Source organism: Rutidosis leptorrhynchoides, chromosome 4, assembly GCF_046630445.1.
Source record: "Rutidosis leptorrhynchoides isolate AG116_Rl617_1_P2 chromosome 4, CSIRO_AGI_Rlap_v1, whole genome shotgun sequence".
NCBI classification, from domain to species: Eukaryota; Viridiplantae; Streptophyta; class Magnoliopsida; order Asterales; family Asteraceae; genus Rutidosis; species Rutidosis leptorrhynchoides.
The window spans coordinates 495,349,756-495,371,672 of NC_092336.1; the positions used below are offsets into that span (position 1 = coordinate 495,349,756).

Sequence of the window (21,917 nt, forward strand, 5' to 3'; positions counted from 1 at the left end):
CAGTAAGAGAATCCAGATTGGCCTTCTTAAATACTTTAAAGACCTGCATCTCTTCTTCTGCAAAAAAAAAAAAAAAAAAAAAAAAAAAACAGACACATTAAATGCATAAAAATAAGAATGCATTCTACAATGACATAGTGCAAATAAGGCATATTTATAAATTGCTTACCACAGCCGTTCCAGTGCAGCACTGGTATAAATCCAGCACGCCAATTATCACTCATCCCACAACGCGCTAAAATGGCTTCGTTATCAGCATATGAACGTTGTGGCAGTTCCAACGATTTCCACTCTTCAACAGTTATTCTTTCATCATCAGACAAAATAATTGATTTACTAATTCCTATTTTGGTTTTCCTCCACTTTCGAATGTTTACCCAATTTTCCTGTATAACTCTTTCGTTAACAAAACAGAATGGTTCTTTCCATCTTTTCAAGGAGGTTTCTTTCGTTCCGGTAAAGGCCTTATTAGCTTTACAATCAAAAGTGTACCAGCATTTGCTTACCAATCGAGTTCTAAACAACTCGTGAAAAACGTTTATACTTGGAATTTTCCCAACAGCATTACAGTACAATTCAAAAAGCACAATTTTTTGCAAACCAAGTGGGTGAATTTGACTAAGGCCAATCCCATAATGAGATAGAAGTTCTTGCAAGAAAACGGTGGGAGGAATACGAAGGTTACCTATTGTAAGTTGAAGCTTATACAGTGTAATCATCTTTTTAGGTGGTTTGTTTGCCCTATCATCAGGAGAAGGAACCATGGGGTTCAGCAATCTAAGGTTCCTATGATCTATACATAGTCTATCTATTTCGGCTTCAGTAATACTTGACGGAATAGTGCTCACATCTCGGTTGTCTCTTTGAGATGAGGTGCTGCTGGATTCGGCCATGGTAGTGGAAAAATAAAAAGGAGAAGAAGAGGACAAGTAACGAATAATTGCACTAACCTTGTACTTAATAGCTTTGCTAAAACGACTAATTGCAGTTATCTTCAAAGCAGACGAAGGGTTTTCGGAAGCGGAAAAAGAAAAGAGGAACGGCTTATTTATAATTCAACTGATGGATGATAAATGGATGAGATTGATACACGTGTATGGATCAGATCAATTGAACACAGCAATTTAAATTTTGAAAATAAATCAAACGGATTTTGGGGGGCAAGTTCATGATTGATAACATGACGTCAGAGCAGAAAAACAGACGGCTACAGCAGTTTTATGTCTTCGAGGAAAAATGCATCTTTTATTTTTAGTTTAATGACTTTATTTTTTTACAAAAATAAAGACATTAAACTTGGGGGACTTAATGGTGTATCCTAGGAGATACACGCATAAAAACATCATTTTTATACAGAAAACTCGATCAAAGAGCACAAGGGATAATTAAATTTGGTGGTTTTCAGCATTTGCCGCCCAGCGTTTAGCAGGCCGCCCAGCGTCAAGCGTAAGCCCTGCAGGCAGCTTCTATGCATAAGCCCTTTAACTCAGCGCATGAACGGTACGCAGCCACGTCAGCACACGCCACCGACATTCCGGATACTTCACATAACAGAACCATTCAGTGATTGACACGTGTATCCCGTGAATTTCGGACATTCTGCGCCTATAAATAGAACCTCTGGGTCACCACATTTGACATCATTCTGATCTGAACTTCAGTCAGAGAGAAGTACACTTTCTCTCTCACACGGTTCTTTCTCACTCTAAACATACATTAGCCGCTTAGCAGCAATACGCTATACGGATCAATTCCAGATTGATCTCCAGATTGATTGAGGCCACCCCACGGATTATTCATCCGTGTTCCGGGTCTGCATAGATAATTTCTCGAGGGCAAACAACAATCAACAGTATACGCCACACGCTGAGCAGCTACTTTTCTCTAGTACCTTACAGCCGCTATACGGAAAATCGTACTAACATTCATTGCCAAGGGTTGTGACTTTTGATCATAACTAAATTTGAAAGGTTGCAACACTTCGTTGCAACTTTTGACCCATTATAAATGCAAACTTTCATATATAAATGAAGAAAGGTTCCAGAAATTTGACATCACACTTTCAACACTCAAACTTTCAGATTATACTTTCTATAATTGCAAGGAACAATTATCTTTTAGTCAAGACGATTGTTCATACTAGTCTTATCATAATCGTGATTTCGTGATACCCGTGATTAAGTGAGTCAAATTACTCGATTAAAATAGTGACACCACGATTCTAGTATCAATCAGGTTTAAGATTCTCAACTCACTATACCCATATTTCTAACCGTACGTGGATTAGATTAAATATATCTTTTTAAAAAGATATTACTCGTATAAAAGTTTTTCAATAACACGAACCCACAACTAGCAGTAGTTTAATATGATAGAGGATGATTATCTAGAAACAAACTATACGTCATTAGCTCACATATAACGACAACGGCTATCAACTAACTCTAGTTTGGTTTTATAAAATATAAGAATTCTCTCGATTGCTTTGATTTATATTTATTAATTATTACATTTTTCCATTTACGTTACTTCTCACCTTGAATATTCACACATCACAACAATACAAATTACAAGTATACCTAACATTTTTGCAATGGTAAGCAAAAGTAATAAGAGTACGGGGAATGAAGGCGATGTTTTCTGAGTGAAACTGTTTCAAAAAAAAAAAAAAAAAAAAAAAAAAAAAATGGCAACAATGTCCAAAACATTTTCCAAAAAGTGTCGTCCGGTCCGGTTCGGTCCCCACTCCGCTGCGCCCTTCACGATGGGTACAGCCGTTCCCACCGCGATGCAACTGGTCTTATTAACAGAATATGGAACATCACTTGCTTGACCCACTAATAATGGAACCGGTTCTGACCATCTTAATACTAGAAACGAGTATAAGAGAATATAACATTCTTAATTCCATAGCATGATACAGTTATTGTACGTCATTCCTGTTGGTACACCATTAACTTAAATCCGTTAATTATAATTGTTTAGGTAAACAATTAATTTGACCCATACAGAAAAGAAAAGTCTTCACCCTTATTGTTGCTTTATAGACATTCGTAAACGCCTTCTCTTCTCATCATTCTCACTCTCAAAAGTCAAAATCTATGTACATTTTTTGCACAACCACCTCACCAACACCACATGGCTTAGATATAATGCTTAGGAATACGTGTTTTCTTAAAAACCTTTATACTAGAACCGGGCGTCTAAAACGCGCGTCGAAACTAGACGTCGAAAAAGAGGGTCGAAAACGGCGGGTCGAAAATGCGCCTCGAAAACGCGCCTCGAAACCGGACGTCGAAAACGCCTGTCGAAAATGCGCCTCGAAATCGCATGTTGAAATCGAATCTTTTGAAGTAGTCAAGTAACCCATTTGGATCTATTTGGGTCTTCAAGTAATTTTCTATTATGTGATTTTGGACTCATTTGGGTCTTGAAGTAATTTTTGATATTATGTGCTTTGACCCATTTTGGTCTTCAAGTAAACCCAATGGACCCATTTTTAAAGCTTTAGGTCTTGTTTACCAGGTGTACTAGAACCTAAATTGCAGTAAAAGGCTAACCCAACTATCAACAAAGACCTACACAAGACTGATAACCATGAGGTTAGGTTAACTAAATGTTGAGCCATGACCCGTAGCCTGTCAGTTAGACATAATGAACCACGAAACCAAAACATATAAAGATTATTAACCCAGGGCCTCCCAGGCTTCTAAGCAGATTATTTGGCCACCCAAACCAAAAAATATTTAGAAATAGTAACCTAGCATATATTTTCATATAAATGGCAAATACTTGTTTTACGCAATATTTAGAAATGTAAAATCATTAAAATCAATCATCCGATCCTTAAATAAATGTACAAGTGTTATCACCCTCAAGTACAGCTTCTGACGTAGAATCTCCGGCAGAAGTCCTCACAACAACACTTCTTACCGGAATAATGTTTTTCAAAAAGAACCCACTGACTTTGCATAAAATTGCATTACTCAAAAACTGTTGAATAATTGTAGGTTCACAACAAACGAACATGAAACACATGGGTATCATATCATACCAGAAACCATGGATTAAAATATGTTATCAAGAGTAATGTGAGAAGTGGGTCTCTGTAAATCAAGTATGTCCTCATCGTGCTTGCCTCCTGGCGCGTGCAAGCAGTGCGAGAAGTATCTTTTTCCTAGGCCCCTGAAACAACAGGCCACGTTAAACATTTAACTTACTCGTGACAAAAAGTTAACATATGCATACTAAAACCCTAGCAAAGATAAAATTCCCTTTTGAGCAAATGTCTTTTATGTCGTAGATTAGCAACACTCTAAGGCACTCAGCCGACTAGAGTGTCAAGATGATAGATGCACTGGCCTAATTAGTCAAAAACAAGCGGGGCCAACTGTTAAATTCTTTTTTTAACTAGTATGATATAGAGGGTGATTATAAACCCATATAAAGTCTAGGTACATGAGCATTAGACAATTACACTCTACATATTCAATGTGTAATCATATAGAGGTATATTTGTTATAATAGAAATAGAATTAAAAAGAAGAAGAAATGATTTCCGGTCAAGCCCAAAATGAAAACATACCATGGGTATTCCCATCTCTTTAAGATCGTTGTCTCCCATCTGGCTCAACGCAGGCATATCAACCTAAAATTAAATACGAAATGTAGATTACTTGATAAAGAATGCAAGTTCAGCTTTTGCATGTAATACATAGAGTAAGAATCTAAAAATTCTAAACTTTCAGTGATTTATTATGTTCATAATTTATAGTAAGTACCACCAAAATGTTGCAGCTAACTCTGTACTAAGTAGGTTGGCCCCGCGAAACAGTGATGGTTGTAAAAACATTAAAAGCCAATAGTAGCTCATTTTAAGAAGTGTGCAAAAAATCAAAAATGGAGGAAAGATTAGCATAATGCAATGTCTTGTATGGAAATGCAGAGTTGAATAAGAAATTACGAATATTACAAATAAGCCCAGATAAGTTAGATAACATGGTGATTATTATAAAGAACCAAACCAACTCTATGCCTGTTTCAACAGCCACGTCCCGACTTCAAGTTGAATGGTATGTTTGAATATAAAATTGAGGTCAGGTATACAAAAATATCGATCGTGAGATAAAATAATGAGTTAATAATGCTAAGTACCTCCTCAACCTTAAAAGAAATCAGATACTTCTCCAATCCCAATGAACGCAAAAATCCCTCCACGGTAGTAGGTTCCACCTAGAAAAAGAAAAATGTTAATGATAAAAAAAAAAAAAAAAAAAAAAAACCTTCAGAACAAACGAAGATACATCAGAAATAAATATAGTAGGTGCTGCAAAAAAAGAAAAGGAAAATAATGTAATGACCTAAAAGGAAAATGACTTCAAAAATACTTCTACGAAATTTTAAAGAGGCGAGCCAGGATAAACATGGTGCTCATGCAGGGATGAAACATCAGTTTTTGTAATTTTACACAACAATATAACATGACCACAATTTAACCCATGAGCAATTCGCCTAAAAAACGGGATAGATAATCATAGACGTTTTAAAAAGGTACCACCACCAAACAATTTCGCATGCCATATTATCCAATCCTATTCCTAAATAATAGAAAACCATATACAAATGCAAATTAGCCTTAACCATATCCTGACAGTGTAGCAACAATAACCCAAGGAAATAACAGATGTTAGCCATTGCTTTTAGCTTAATAAATAATAGCATAGTCAACTACGAACAAATGTTCAACGTGTCATGTTGGTTGCAACAATCATAGAGATGTCAACACATGATAAGATTAAATCAATAAAATAACCACATAAGCATATGGATCATTATAACCTTTTGTTCAATGGTATCGAAGGGGCGCACGCGCGCGCACACACACAAGACATATTTAATTGTCTAATTCAACAACTTATAATATCAAGTACCTTAAAAGGATTTAAGACAAATCACCTGATAAACAACTTAGACTAATATGCTTAGTTTCATAAGAATTGCATGTATATCATTGTGATATCCTAATATGCGTGCTCAGAAGCATGTAAAATATATCAATTAATAACCACTCAGTTATGACAGGATAAAAATAAATAAATCAAATAATGAGTTATTATCAGGTACAAGGAGAAAAGGATTGAAGACAATTTTAAGTCTAGACTTAACAAATCAATTTTTCCAAAAAAAAAAAAAAAATTTAAAATATTAATGTGTATAAAAAAAAGACAGGTAGCTTAACTGGATATTGAGGTCTTTGCATATTACTGCCAGGTGGTAGTGGGGGGGCTGCCAAGGGCCCCACAGGCTTTGTTGGCCCAACAGAGAGAGATGGTTTTGTCAGAAACGATGTGGAGGTGATGGGCCTCGAAATCTCAGTAGCATCCCGACCAGTATACGCCATCGGTCTGGGTTCTTCATATGCTCTAATTATTGGCCTCCTTTGTTGTTCTTCAGGCCTTCGTGGTGGTGATGTCATTGATGTATTCGGAACCCCGTCTGGTGATTTACGCCTAATATGATCCAAAGTCCACGGAGAATAAGAATTTCTTAAGTAGTCTGATTGGGATGGACCTTCTGAAGTTCTAATGGAAGTGTATTGACTTGGCATGCCACCATTGGCTGGTTCGGGATAGCGTTGCCTAGTATCAGTTATTTTGGGTATACGTTGTCTAACCTCAAGTGACTCAGGCATACGCTGTCTACCATCCCTTGTTTCTGCCATCATCTGTCTATCATCCCTAGACTCTGACATACGGTGTCCATCATCCCTAAACATAGACATGTTTTGTTTCTCATCACGTGGGACCTGCATGCGTTGTCTATCGTCTCGTGGCGCAGGCATGCGTTGTCTCTCGTCTCGTGGCGCAGGCATGCGTTGTCTCTCGTCTCGTGGATCGGCTACGTTCTGTCTGTCCCTGCGCTCGGGCATATTCTGCCTCTCGTTTCTTGGTTCAGGTGAACGTCGTGGGTCCCTAGGCTGAGGCATACGTCTTCTGTCATCTCTTGCATCAGATGTGATGTCATGTTCCCTATCTCTTCCATGTCTAACTTCAGGCATGCTATGGGGTGAAACAGGTTTAGTAACTGATTGCCGAGATTTGCGTGATAGCATCTCACGAAGATCAACAGTATTCTTTAGGCCCTCGCTTTGTGTTCGCTTCATTATTTTAAATCGGAGATCACCTTTACTGAGATGAAGATCTTCAAGTATAGAAAAGACAGTAAAATTAGGACTAATACAGAAACTTTACCAAGCATTATAACAATAATCATGAATAAGCCCATTACCATCCACGGAATTACTAGCCTTTGAATTCCATCTACCATTTTCTCCACGCAATCTGAAAATAAATTAAAAGCAAAAAATATATAATAAGTATAAAGTATATTAGCAATGCAAACTTCATGCATGTGAATAGTGTAATCGATTCTATTGGTACCAAACGGGATATATAAGAAGCATGTTTAAACCATCACGAGGAAAAAAGATATTTCACTACACAAAATGTAATGCATGCTACTATTGTTTACACAACCTGACATTATACAAAGTTATATCATGTCCCAACCTAAAATATTCGAGTTCTACTATGTCAAAAAAAAAATTAACCATAACTATACAAAGATGACTTCCAGGGCATAGGTGGCACACCACTATCTTATATGTTCAAGTCTATGTGTTGAGTGAAGTGACTATTTTGATCCCCAAAAATGGAACTCTTATTCAACCAGCAACTCTGGAAAAGTACACTCTGTAGATATGTTAACATCAAACTTCTTGCGAAAAAAAATAATTCAATTACGTAGTATATATTATTTTACATATTTTGCAAATTTTGCCCAGCTGCATCAGAGTCATAACACAGTTGACATGTGATCCTTCAGTAAATCCGAAGCTGCCTATTGACAATTGGACATATAGTCCCTACATCCCATACTAATGAACACAACATATGTGTTTTAAGCAAAGCTCGCCTATTTGCCCAAAAACAATCATTACAGCGTATTTAAGAAAATAATATTCGTACAAAATAACCTTATTCTCATTATTAAAAATAACCTAGATATTTACCTAAGTGAGTCAGCAAAGCAGTTTGGCATAATGGCAATCCACAAGTTAGTCAAACTTTTGCATTTTGTAGCAGGCAAATGAAGTTAATGCTACATGGAAATACAAGTTAAGTTATCACTAGATATCTTTTTGTTCTTCAACGTGACAAAAGATCCCAAGTGATAACCGTTAAACAATATCACCCATATATCATACGATGGTCATTGATATAGAATCAGTGAAATCGAGCAACTTTACGGGCCAGTGATCGAATCAAGTGACTTCCACCTCTTATATTAGACTAATATCGTTGAAGAACAATGAACTTATTCAATCATACATTGTTCAAATAAATAAGTAATGTCAACAAGCATTAATGTAGGCATGGGACCAAGGTATGTCACTCAAAATAAGGTCAGAGATGAAAGCCATTTTAAACAAACTTCCTGCTGCAATTCTTTTGCAGGGAGATTGTTCTTGTAACTCAAACCAGTAAGCTTTCCACCATCTATAAGTAACTCTACCAATTGAACAACTAATGCCGCGTTTGGCTCACAGAATCCAATGGTTGTATTCTGTGAGCTAAACGGTGCGCAAGTTTCACACCCTGAATAAACTTCTAACTATGAACTATATGAACATATATACAAAAGTAAAAACAGGTATTACAAAGAATCGAAAAAACCTTTTGTTATCAAAGTGCACAGGATCTATGCTATTTCCTAGTCTATCTTTAACTGGTCGTTTACGCCCAACAACTGGAGCTGGATCAGAACCCTCATTATCCCTTTCAATGAAAGCTCCTGCTCTTTTCACTACCTACACAAACCACATCGAAAATGAGATAACACAGCAGAATCAGATAATTATAAAACTAACAACCTGAAGAAAAAAAATAGCATTAATCGGTTTATTGAGGCTAGAATAAGATTTGTTTACCTGTCCAGTGCGACCTAGGGTAATTGTGACTTGCGGCCTCGATGTATCTGCCATAACTTGTAATTTTCGACAGATGGAGAGAAAGAAATAAAAAATTAGGTTATGTAATGGAAACCCTAGGTGTTCATTTCTATGAATATCAGTAGTAGCGTGTACAATTGATTGATTAGAAAATTGAATTGATAAAACCCTAATACTACTGAAAATGGGAGTAAGGATTTGGGGAATTTGATCTTGTGAGAATCGGGGTCGAGACTTGGAATGAAATCAAAGGGGCGTGAGGAGGTCGGGTCGGGTCGGGTCGGGTGCAACGCATAACATTACGGTGAACGAAACAATCTTTCCGACTCCCAAAATTATCCAACACAATATCACGACGATATTATTATTAATTTAATTTAATTTAATTATTATAATTATAATTACTCAATATTCTACTTCCCCAATTATTTATGCCAACAACGATAAGCTTGATTGGTTGAGGTGGGCGACTTTTACTATTGAAACCATTTTCCTTTTTTAACCCAAGAAAATTAATGTGATTATTAATTTAATTATTACAATTATTATTACTCAACATTCTAATTTCCGTATTGTTTGTGCCACTAACAACACACTTGATTGGTTGACGTGCACGGTTTCTACTGTCAACCTGTTTTGCTTTTTAAATTTGATTATTATAAACTTATAATTATAATTACATCAATTGAAACCCTTGAACATACTGTTCACACCTATATTAAATTGTCTCAAGGTTATTTTTGCTTTTTCGCACTTTTAGATATTTATTGGTTAGGGTTTACACACCGAGGGTGTTATAATTACACCAATAGAACCCTTGAATTTATTGTACACACGTATATATAATTGCCTCATGGTATTTTCGTCTTTTCGCAACTTTTAGATATTTATTGGTTAGGGTTTACACACCGAGCGTCGATTTATTGACGACTTAACAGCTGCTTAAAGTCTACATTAAATTTCATACATAATCTAAAATTCATGAAAATTTGATTCTACCATTTTCATGACGTCTTTTTTTATTTTATTTTTTCTTTGTTATTTTATATGTATATATAAAGTGTTTTAATCAAGAGTGAAGCATTTTTTTGAGGGGAAGTAATTTTATATATATATAGTGTTTTTAGGCATTAAGATCACATGAAAATATGAAGCTTTAAAAATGACATTTCGTGATAAATGTTATTATTTTGGCGGGAATCGCTCGAAGAAATAAATGATAACATTCATTGCAATGAATGTTTTGTTTCTGAGTTTTTTTTAGGGTTTCAAAATTAGGGTTTAGAAATTAGGGGTTAAAAATTAGGGTTTAGCTATTAGAGTTTAGAAATTAGGGTTTAGGGAGGACCTTCTCTACTCTTTGAGTGTATATATATTACTTTTTGGCCGGAGTTCCTTTTAGAAGCAATTTCTTTATCTGTCGAACAATGAGAGGGAGGACCTTCTCTACTCTTTGAGTGTTTCACTCGGAGTTGAGAAATCACTTCTCTTTATTCCATGATAGACGAAGTATTTTCTAGGTCTCACCTCCCCCATACCCTACTCATGTAGGATTGGGTCTATTGTTGTTGGAAGTGGTGGTGGTTTACACACTAACATCTCTCGATCCTTCCATTCACATGCCTATAGTTATACACTCACGTCTCCATCGTCATAACCACGACGTCACTCTCTAGCACCACCGATTTCATCGTCAGCGTACCGAGTCCGGCGTGACCACTGTTGGCCTCAATCGTCTCTGACCATTTTTTTTAGTGTTTTTAGCGATTATTTTTTTTTTGGTACTCGACACTCCTTCTGTTTTCGTATTAGGGTTTCTGGCGTTATTAAAATTACTGAATGTGACGACCCGGAAATTTCCAACCAAATTTAATCTTTATATAATTCCGACACGATAAGCAAAGTCTGTAATGTTGAGTCTCAAAAATTTTGGAATTATATTCATGTAATCAATTACCCTTTGACTGTGCTCGACGATTCACGAACATTTATGTGTATATAGATATGTATATATAACATATAGTTATATTAATTGAAAACGTTAACAAAGTATTAGATGTATAATATTTTACATGAACATATTGTTTCAATACACGTTTAATATATTTATCGACGAAATTAAAAAGATAATATCAAATGATTGAATTATTAGATACATTATGAGGTGGTTACGGGTCTCTATTGTGAGGTCCACGTTGATTTGAGAAATCGTTTCATTTTAACGGTATTCGGAATAATTGATAAAGCAATCTATAAGTGAGAACAAAGTGTCAAATAACGAGAGTTAGACAAAAGTTAGTGGTGATTCCTGCTTAAATTTTCAAAGCATGCTTTACAATAATTTTTTCGTGACTCTTGATAAGTTAATCATTTAGCTGTTATAATATCTAATGTAAAAGGTGAAATCATGTAGAGTAAATAATTAGGTTAATGGCTGTCGACAAGATAAACCCATTTGACGTATGCATTAAGATGATTTCATACGTCTAATTATCTATTGGACTTAACCCTACGATTCACGAATAAACTGTAAGTAAAAAACTAGAAACCATTAGGACTTACATATTATGTAATTTTACTTTACTAAATGAAAACGTTTCATGATATAACAATTTCTATTATTAAAACCTTTTAATAAAATGACTTTGAATATAAGTAGTTTTGGAAAACTAAACTTTATAATATTATTTGATTTAGTTTCAAACGTATGGAAACAATTTCAAGAACTAAGTTATTAAAACCTGTTGTTTATAAAAGTAAATTATTTATATAGAATTAGAAGAATTTAATTAAAGCATTATATTATAAATTACATACATATATATATATATATATATATATATATATATATATATATATATATTAAACGTAAACGTGGTACGACATAATATTTTCTATTATTTAAACGATTATAAACAAACCTTGAAATATAATTGTTTTTGAAAAACTAAAATATTATATTATTAAATAAATATTTCAATTATATATAATATGTACAAATTCATATTTTTAAATAAAGATATAAATATATATAATTTAAAAAGTGATAAAATATAATATTAACTTAGTCATAAAATGTTTTGATAATATTAAATATACTTTGATAACATCGAGAAAATGATAACTGATTCTTGGAACGAGCCCGTTACAAATGCGAAGAGAAAAGATTCCATTTTTCGAATAAAACTCAAAAGATTAAAACTGTTGTTGAAAAATAAGTGTAGCGCCATTTTTAACCAAATAGATGGCGACATACATACATTCAAGGAGATTGCAAATAAGTTAGAATCAAAAGCAGAAGGCGGATCTTTAACAAGAAAGTGAAAGAGAAATGTGGAAAGAGGCGAGGAAAAAGTGGTTGGATAACGAAAAAATAAAGACAAACATGCTGAAACAAAAGGCAAGGGTTAAGTGGATTCTTGAGGGTGATGAAAACTTTAAGTACTTTCATTCCTTTATTCGTACAGGTTACACCAAAAACAATATTAGAGGAATATCGATCAACAGGATTTGGAAAGAAGAACCTCATGATATCAAAGAAGGTGCTTTTACACACTTTTCTAAGATATATGAATGTCATGATTGTGATAGGCCGAGTATGGAAGATTTGTACTACTGATGTTATGCGAGGTGTATACGAAATATTTATATTTTTATTGCGAAATACTATTAAATTTACACAAATTTATTTATTTATTTATTGAATGGGATATACTTAAACCTTGCTACAACACTTATAGGCAGTGTACCTAATCGTAGAGTAGTGTAGTTTTTAGTAAGTCTGGTTCGTTCCACAGGGAGCTAGTGATACGTACTATATTTTTAACAACTATATAATATAATATAATATATATATATATATATATATATATATATATATATATATATATATATATATATATATATATATATATATATATATATAAGTAGTAATAATATTATATAAAAGGGGGGGGGGGTTTACCGTTTAATGACCGGTTTGTCGATTTTATATTTTAAGCGTAAAGATAAATGACGATAATATAAATGGCAGAATTTAAATTGCGATAAAGTAAATTGCAGTAATTAAAATGACAGTAAATAAAGGTACGATGAAATATGAAATAAAAGTATTATGCTTATTTAAACTTCCGTAATCATGATGTTTGACGTTTTGATTTTAATTTATTACCCTGGGTTAATTGTCCTTTATCCTGGATTATTTGATACCTATTTGGTTTTTGTCCATAATAGTCCATCGGTCATAATTATAAAATGCTCGTCAAATTAACCTTATTCCCGAAGTCAAATATTCCAACTAATTAGGGATTCGAACTGTAACAAGGTTTTAATACTTTGTTTAATGATTACACCATGTTATCGATTGCGTGTAATCCAAGGTTTTAATACTTTGTTAATAATTACACCAATTATTTAAACGATTATAAACGAACCTTGAAATATAATTGCTTTTGAAAAACTAAAATATTATATTATTAAATAAATATTTCAATTATATATAATATGTACAAATTCATATTTTTAAATAAAGATATAAATATATATAATTTAAAAAGTGATAAAATATAATATTAACTTAGTCATAAAACGTTTTGATAATATTAAATATACTTTGATAACATCGAGAAAATGATAACTGCTTCTTGGAACGAGCCCGTTACAAATGCGAAGAGAAAAGATTCCATTTTTCGAATAAAACTCAAAAGATTAAAACTATTGTTGAAAAATAAGTGTAGCGCCATTTTTAACCAAATAGATGGTGACATACATACATTCAAGGAGATTGCAAATAAGTTAGAATAAAAAGTAGAAGGCGGGTCTTTAACAGAAAGTGAAAGAGAAATGTGGAAAGAGGCGAGGAAAAAGTGGTTGGATAACGAAAAAATAAAGACAAACATGTTGAAACAAAAGGTAAGGGTTAAGTGGATTCTTGAGGGTGATGAAAACTTTAAATACTTTCATTCCTTTATTCGTACAGGTTACACCATGAAAGGACCCGTTCATATACATTATAAACGATTCACAATAGTTGATTACATCACGAGGTATTTGACCTCTATATGATACGTTTTACAAACATTGCATTCGTTTTTAAAAGACAAACTTTTTTTACATCTAAAATTGACGGCATGCATACCATTTCATATTACATCTAACTATAATTGACTTAATATTAATCTTGATGAACTCAACGACTCGAATGCAACGTCTTTCAAAGTATGTCATGAATGATTCCAAGTAATATCCTTAAAATGAGCTAATGCACAACGGAAGATTTCTTTAATACCTGAGAATAAACATGCTTTAAAGTGTCAACCAAAAGGTTGGTGAGTTCATTAGTTTATCATAATCAATCATTTTCGTAATAGTAATAGACCACAAGATTTCATATACATAAACGTTTTAATAAAAATATTCTAAGTGGTTGAGCACTTGGTAACCTTACTTAACATTTAATCAACGTCGCATATTCCCTTTATTATGAAATCTCACTACACTGTACCAAGTGTAGTCACTGAAACGAAGTACTGTGCAACCGTTGAATACTGGTCGTCCAGTCCGGTTGGGGTTGTCAGGCCCGATAGATCTATCAACAGGATTCGCGTTTACAATACCGCATGTAAATGGTAGTTACCAAGCTATTAGGGAAAAATATGCAAAGTGGTACAACTCAACGTAGAATATGTTTTTAGTACTTGTGTCCATTTCGTAAAACAATTATAAAACAGTGCATGTATTCTCAGCCCAAAAATATATATAAAAAGGGAGTAATGAAACTCACAATACTGTATTTCGTAGCAATTATGTATATGACGGCACTGAACAAGTGCAGGGTTTGTCTCGGATTTACGAACCTATATTAAGTATATATATTTATATGTTGGTCAATATCTGTCTAACAATTTAGGTCAAGTCGTAGTGTATCACAATCCTAATGCTCGAGACCGACATGCAAAAGTCAACAAAAGTCAACTTGGCCCAAAATGACTTCCAAAATCTATACATGTTTATTATATAACTTATATATAGTCGTTTTATATATTTAAATATATTTATCAGATCTTATTATAATAAATAAAAATTTATATTTAAATTCATATATGATAAAAATATACTTTTATATTTCTCAAGTAATAAAATTTATAAAATTCACTTAATATCATAAAAATATAGTGGTATGTATTATTAATGTAATTATATTACGTGTGGTAAAAATATCTTTGTACGCATATTTATTTGATAAAATAATATTGATAATAATAATAATGATAAAAATAATAAAATGATAGTTTCAATAAAAATATTAATTTTTAGTAATAAAGATAATTTTAGTAATAACATCAACTGATAATAATTATAATAATCGTTTTAATAATAATATTAAAATTAATAATAATTCAGTTGACCATATCTTTTAATCCGTTCATCGAACCCACACGATTTCTAAATGAAAAGTTATTAATTTTTCTTTAGCTTTTCAACGACATGCATATCATATACCTTATCTCAGTAGCATATGTATCAAATTCGTGATTTATCATAAACTATTTAACGACGAAACTAAGCATACAAACATGCATAATCATATATACTCGAGCACTAGTCAGGGATACAATATTAATATATAAAAGATAAGATATGAATGCTCACATATCAATATTGTGATTCAATATTGCAGGAAAGTACGTAGACGCAACGAAAATGATAAACGTTAGGTTGACCTCACGAGCAATACCCTCGAACAATACCCATAACCTCCATAGCTATAACCCATAATTTCCTTAGCTCTATTCCGTTTGAAAACTTATTTTGAAATCGTCTGAATATAAATCCGTCGTAGTATTTTATGTATACTAATAATATCTTGAAATAATACTAAGTAAATATATATATATGTAATTCGATTGAGAGAGTTTAGAGAAATATATTTTCAAGTTTCTATGAAATAATGAAACCTATTGAATTCTATTTATAATATATTTTTGAATTATTAAAGTGAATTATTAAAGTATGAATTATTAAAGTAAATTATTAAAGTATGAATTATTAAAGTGAATTATTAAAGTATGAATTATTAAAGTAAATTATTAAAGTATGAATTATTAAAGTGAATTATTAAAGTATCAATTATTAAAGTGAATTATTAAAATGAATTATTAAAGTGAATTATTAAAGTAAATTATTAAAGTTAAAGTAAAGTAAAAGTAAAGTAAAAGTAAAGTAAAGTTAAAGTATAGTAAAAGTATAAAATTATGTACGTATAATATGCGTATAAATATATTTAATATTAATTTAAATCGTTATATCATAAAATATTTTAGAAAAGTAGAATTATATATATTCATAATAGGTTTCAAGTTTTTAAATTACAGTCTGTTGGTGAAGCATGGGATAAAGTCCAAAGGTTTAATAAATGTATGAAATCATCTTAATGAAAAATGTTGAGTTACTTAACTTGTCGATATCCAACATCTAAGTTATTTACACTCCACTTTCTTACTTATAGATCACTTTACCATTTTCCGAATATTGTCAAAAAGAATAGATTTCTTAAATCACAGTGGACCTCATAACATTGGCCCGTAATCATATCATAATGTATCTGATAATTCAATCATTTGATATTATCTCTTAATTCTGTCGATAAATATATCGAAACAAATACGTTCATGTAAAGTATGATATATATCTAATACTTTGTTAATGTTTTCAGTTATTATATATTATATATACATATCTATATACACATAATTGTTCGTGAATCGTCGAACACGGTCAAAGGGTAATTGATTACATGAATGTAGTGCCAAACTTTTTGAGATTCAACATTACAAATTCTGCTTATCGTGTCGGAAACATATAAAGGTTAGGTTTAAATTTGGTCGGAAATTTCCGGGTCGTCACAGTACCTACCCGTTAAAGAAATTTCGTCCCGAAATTTGATCGAGGTCGTCATGGCTAACCATAAAAATGTTTTCATGACGGATATGTGTTGATAGATAGGATTTTATTACCATAGAGTAATATGGATAAAATGATCCGATTACTCGAAGCGTATGAGTGAAGTTATCACAAAATAGTGGAATTAGGAAAATAAGTTTCGTCATAATTTTTGACGTAGTCATGGTTGAATTCCGGAATTCAAGGGATTCAAAAAAAAAATCTTGGAAATCTATAAGATCTGTTTCTTTGAGATTTAAGGAAATTAGGATCTCTTTAATTAAATGTGATGATCTGTTCCGATTACTACGTCTGATATTTCCCTTATATATTTACCTTTTCCATTCCATTAGTTTTTACCACTTCTATACTCAATTCTAATTTCAAAAGATTGCGAAAATGCTTAATCCAGTTCTAATCCTTGTCCTTATTCTTACTATCGCAACAATCATTCTCCTTTTCCAACTTCCACCGGAGGAATCTGTTTTCTTCTACTTCGCCCTTGGGGTTATAGTGTTTTTAATTCTCCCGTATCTTTATGTTGCGATAAACATTGATATACACGGTTTGTAATTTATGTGTTGTTATTGGACTTTATATTTTCCCTTACATTTCGGAGTTTCATACTTTTGTTGTCTCTTCCCGGCTTTAAGTCAAGCGAATAATGGTCCAGAATTAGTAGGTATGAAGTTTTGGATGAACATAGTTAATGTTCTAAGAAGGAAATCGTAATGGTACGATCTTGATTTGGCAAATTACCAGAATATCCGGAAAGATAGAACTATCAAGAAGATATGTTCTTAATATGTTTGGAGATTTGTTAGAATGTAAGAGTCGTGTAAATGGCACATGATGACGGTATGTTCTGTGAATCATCACGTTCCATTAGAAACTCAGCATGAATTACTGTAATATAATCACGTTGATCAAGTGTCATTATATTATACTAACTCATGCTTCAGTTCCCAACACTACTTCAAAACATTCATATTTGAATTTTTTTCAGAATTTAGAAACCAACACAGTTTCTTTTATGTTGCAGATATTATGGAGATATAAATGATCTCAGATAAGAATAGTTGTGAAAATATCTCCAGAAATATGGAGAATATGTATAATGAGAGATACGAAGATATCTTATAATATTTAAGATAAGATGATGATGAAGAATAAGGTCCGCAAAGGTTTAGAGTCAGGAGCAAGGTATTCGTTAATGACTTCGTCAGAAACAGAATCATCAAGATTCTTTAAATATAGACTTTGGTCCTTGTATTTGTCCTTGGTCTCCTTCACAGTCTGCTCAATCCATTGTTCAGTACCAACTCTTCTCTTTTTCTGGGCTTTACCAACACATTATTCTTTTTCATCAAACTTTTGACTGTTAAAGTCGTTTACAGTTTATGCTACTTCATTAGCATTTCGAGAACTAATTCACAGTTTGAGATGTTTTTCAGAAACTTCACATTCGAAGTGTGTAAGTTTAGGAGATAGACGTTATATGTATATATAATTATTGAAGTAGAAACGCTGCGAGATTTCAAAATACTGATTGCTGATTTTCAGTAATTGGTATGGCAATTCTTGTTGCAAGATGCGGATGAGTAAGAGATGGAGTTTCAATGAATAAGTATAGTGACTTTTCGGAGAGGTTTAAGTCGAAGGTTAATGAAGTTGTTGATAAGTTTACTGCTAATGTGGTGAGATATGAAAGGTTCCCCAGTAATGATGGTGAAAGGGCAGCGTATCTATTGAAGTTATAATAAAATTAGTTTTACTGAAAAGTCGAAGTTGACTTGTTGGAGCTGTGACAAAACTGGCTACTTTGAAAAGAATCGTAAGGTTGTTTTTGCTAATAAATGCTAAAGAATTCAACGCGAGTACGTGTTAAACTATGACTTTGGGTTCGAGAGTTTTTCAGGTACAAGACTTCGGGTAATGTGTGATTGGATCATCATCTCGATTGTTCCTTATTTGAAGTGTCTTCCAAAATTTCGAAGCGTTTTAAATGCAGCTTGTCATTGTCAATATCCAAAGGATAAATTCGTCATAAATCTCAATTGATTCTCGTATCCTTTTGAGTGTTACAATTAAAAGTGATGTTCTATCACAGTTTTGAAGTCAAAGTATAGCTTTGAAAAAATGTAAGGATCTAAGAGTGATGGTTTTGCTTATATCTCGAGTTGCATTCTGAGATTTCAAAAATCAGAATAGGTGATTGAATTTGAATGAGTATGGTTGTTTTGATTTCTTCTAAAAGAAGGTATACTGTTGTGAAAATAGGGAGTATAGTTGATGATTTACTGAATTAGAATCGAAGAATGTAATATATTAATTGTGCATTTATATATCTCTCGGGTATTACCTACCCGTTAAAAAAAATGTCACAAATAATATTTTGAACAAGAATTTTTCATTACAGTCTTTATGAAAATATATGTATGTATATTTTCTTCAGATGTAATACAGATTTAATGAGTTAATATCATATTAAGCTCATTTGATTTTCGGCTTGGATTAGTAAAGAATAATCTCTAAAACATTAGAGATTACATAATCTTCGCGGAGTATTTCGCTAATGTAATCAATACTTCAATATTTATTCTTATAGATATTTTCTTAGTGAATTATGCTGATGCTCATAGAACTCTTGCTAACTTCACAAGATACGAATGTTGTTTTCCAGTAAGTTTCGAGTACATTGAAGATGAAAGTGTAAAATCAAACATGTTATTGAATGATACACTTGGTTTATTATGAAACCGAATTCATTTAATTGAATCAAAGATTGTAGTTACGATGGTTAGGTTGTTAACGAAGGATGTACATCATAGCATATTAGTAATATGAATTTAACTGAGTAGTATCTACCCTTTTTCAATTCATATTCAATAGCTTAGTACGAAAGATTTTTATAGTTTCAGCATTCATATATATAAAATATATATATATATATAATTTCTTCAGAAGAATGAGTTAATACTTCATAACTCGTTGATACAAAATACTCGTTGTTGATCAATGATGACGTCCACGGCGATTCTTGAACTGACGGAACTTGTGATGTTATAGGAGCTGCTAGTGCTGATGATGCTGACAGTACTGACGGTGATGGTGGTGCTGACGATATTGTTGATGCTGATGATACTGCCGGTAACTGCTGGTGATGTTGCTGAAGCTTGTGGTATTGAGGCTTGCAATGTGGATGTTACTGGCGGTATTGGTTATGCTGCTGGTACTGCTGATGGTGTTTGTAATCCTTGCACCATGTGTTCCAAAGCCACTACTCGGGTGCGAAGTTCGTTAATTTCTGCTAGTACACAGGGATGATTGGCGGTTGGAACGAGCGGATGAATAAGATTCGCAATATGGGATAGTATATAATCATGACGAGATACTCTAGCAATGAGTGAGAAAATGGTGTCTCGAACAGGTTCGCCGGTAAGTGCTTCAGGTTCATCGCCAAGAGGGCAATGTGGTGGATGGAAGGGATTACCTTCTTCTAATCTCCAATGGTTGAGTTGACTACGAACCCATCCCCAATTCATCCTAAATAGATGATGGGAAATTGGTTGATCCATTTCGGTGATGCTACTTTCGGAGCTCAGGTAGATATCCATATCGGAATAGCTGTCGGAATCTGAGGAATTCGAACTGGTTGAGGGATCCATCTCGTAGGATCAGGGAAAGAATTTTTGGTATGAAATAGATTGTAGAATTTAGATTTGGTATTCTTCAATTACATAATTTGTATATGTATATATAATACAAAAATTCCGTAAATTACGGAGAATCTTTGAAAAGATGTCAGTCAAAGTTCACAGTAATAGATATGCTAAGATAAGAATCCGTCTATACACTATTATGCAATAAATGCAGGAAAACGCGTCTAGACTTAAGATGATAAGCAGGTAATTTCCTAAGGATGATAAGTAGATGATTTCTGACTAGAATTGATAAGCAAACTTTTTGACATGCAGACACGGTCGAAGTCCAGACTCACTAATGCATCTTAACAACTATCAGTTAGACACACTAATGCAAGACCTAGTTCGCTAAGACCACCGCTCTGATACTAACTGAAAGGACCCATTCATATACATTATAAACGATTCACAATAGTTGATTACATCGCGAGGTATTTGACCTCTATATGATACGTTTTACAAACATTGCATTCGTTTTTAAAAGACGAACTTGCTTTACATATAAAATTGACGGCATGCATACCATTTCATATTACATCCAACTATAATTGACTTAATATTAATCTTGATGAACTCAACGACTCGAATGCAACGTCTTTCAAAGTATGTCATGAATGACTCCAAGTAATATCCTTAAAATGAGCTAATGCACAACGGAAGATTTCTTTAATACCTGAGAATAAACATGCTTTAAAGTGTCAACCAAAAGGTTGGTGAGTTCATTAGTTTATCATAATCAATCATTTTCGTAATAGTAATAGACCACAAGATTTCATATACATAAACGTTTTAATAAAAATATTCTAAGTGGTTGAGCACTTGGTAACCATACTTAACATTTAATCAACGTCGCATATTCCCTTTATTATGAAATCTCACTACACTGTACCAAGTGTAGTCACTGAAACGAAGTACTGTGCAACCGTTGAATACTGGTCGTCCAGTCCGGTTGGGGTTGTCAGGCCCGATAGATCTATCAACAGGATTCGCGTTTACAATACCGCATGTAAATGGTAGTTACCAAGCTATTAGGGAAAAATATGCAAAGTGGTACAACTCAACGTAGAATATGTTTTTAGTACTTGTGTCCATTTCGTAAAACAATTATAAAACAGTGCATGTATTCTTTGCCCAAAAATATATATAAAAAGGGAGTAATGAAACTCACAATACTGTATTTCGTAGCAATTATGAATATGACGGCACTGAACAAGTGCAGGGTTTGTCTCGGATTCACGAACCTATATTAAGTATATATATTT

General features: G+C 33.0%; 1 protein-coding gene across 1 annotated transcript; it reads right to left on the minus strand.

Annotated features, from left to right (window-relative positions):
- Positions 1 to 3,774: 3,774 nt before the first annotated feature.
- LOC139844702 (uncharacterized) lies at positions 3,775 to 9,327 on the minus strand. The gene is made up of 7 exons (XM_071834923.1): positions 8,990 to 9,327; positions 8,736 to 8,869; positions 7,288 to 7,340; positions 6,239 to 7,200; positions 5,155 to 5,232; positions 4,586 to 4,648; positions 3,775 to 4,185 (listed from the first exon to the last, which is right to left on the minus strand). The coding sequence occupies exons 1-7, from the start codon at positions 9,041 to 9,043 to the stop codon at positions 4,126 to 4,128; spliced, it is 1,404 nt and encodes a 467-aa protein (XP_071691024.1). The 5' UTR covers positions 9,044 to 9,327; the 3' UTR covers positions 3,775 to 4,125.
- Between the last annotated feature and the right edge of the window lie 12,590 nt (positions 9,328 to 21,917).

What these genes read in the sequence shown, in the direction of transcription:
- LOC139844702 (XM_071834923.1), bottom strand. Translation starts at nt 9,043, where the DNA reads ATGGCAGATACATCGAGGCCGCAAGTCACAATTACCCTAGGTCGCACT. An exon ending in CCCTAGGTCGCACTGGACAG is followed by an intron (nt 8,870 to 8,989) that starts GTAAACAAATCT and finishes TGGTTTGTGTAG; the next exon opens with GTAGTGAAAAGAGCAGGAGC. An exon ending in GTGCACTTTGATAACAAAAG is followed by an intron (nt 7,341 to 8,735) that starts GTTTTTTCGATT and finishes ATTTATTTTCAG; the next exon opens with ATTGCGTGGAGAAAATGGTA.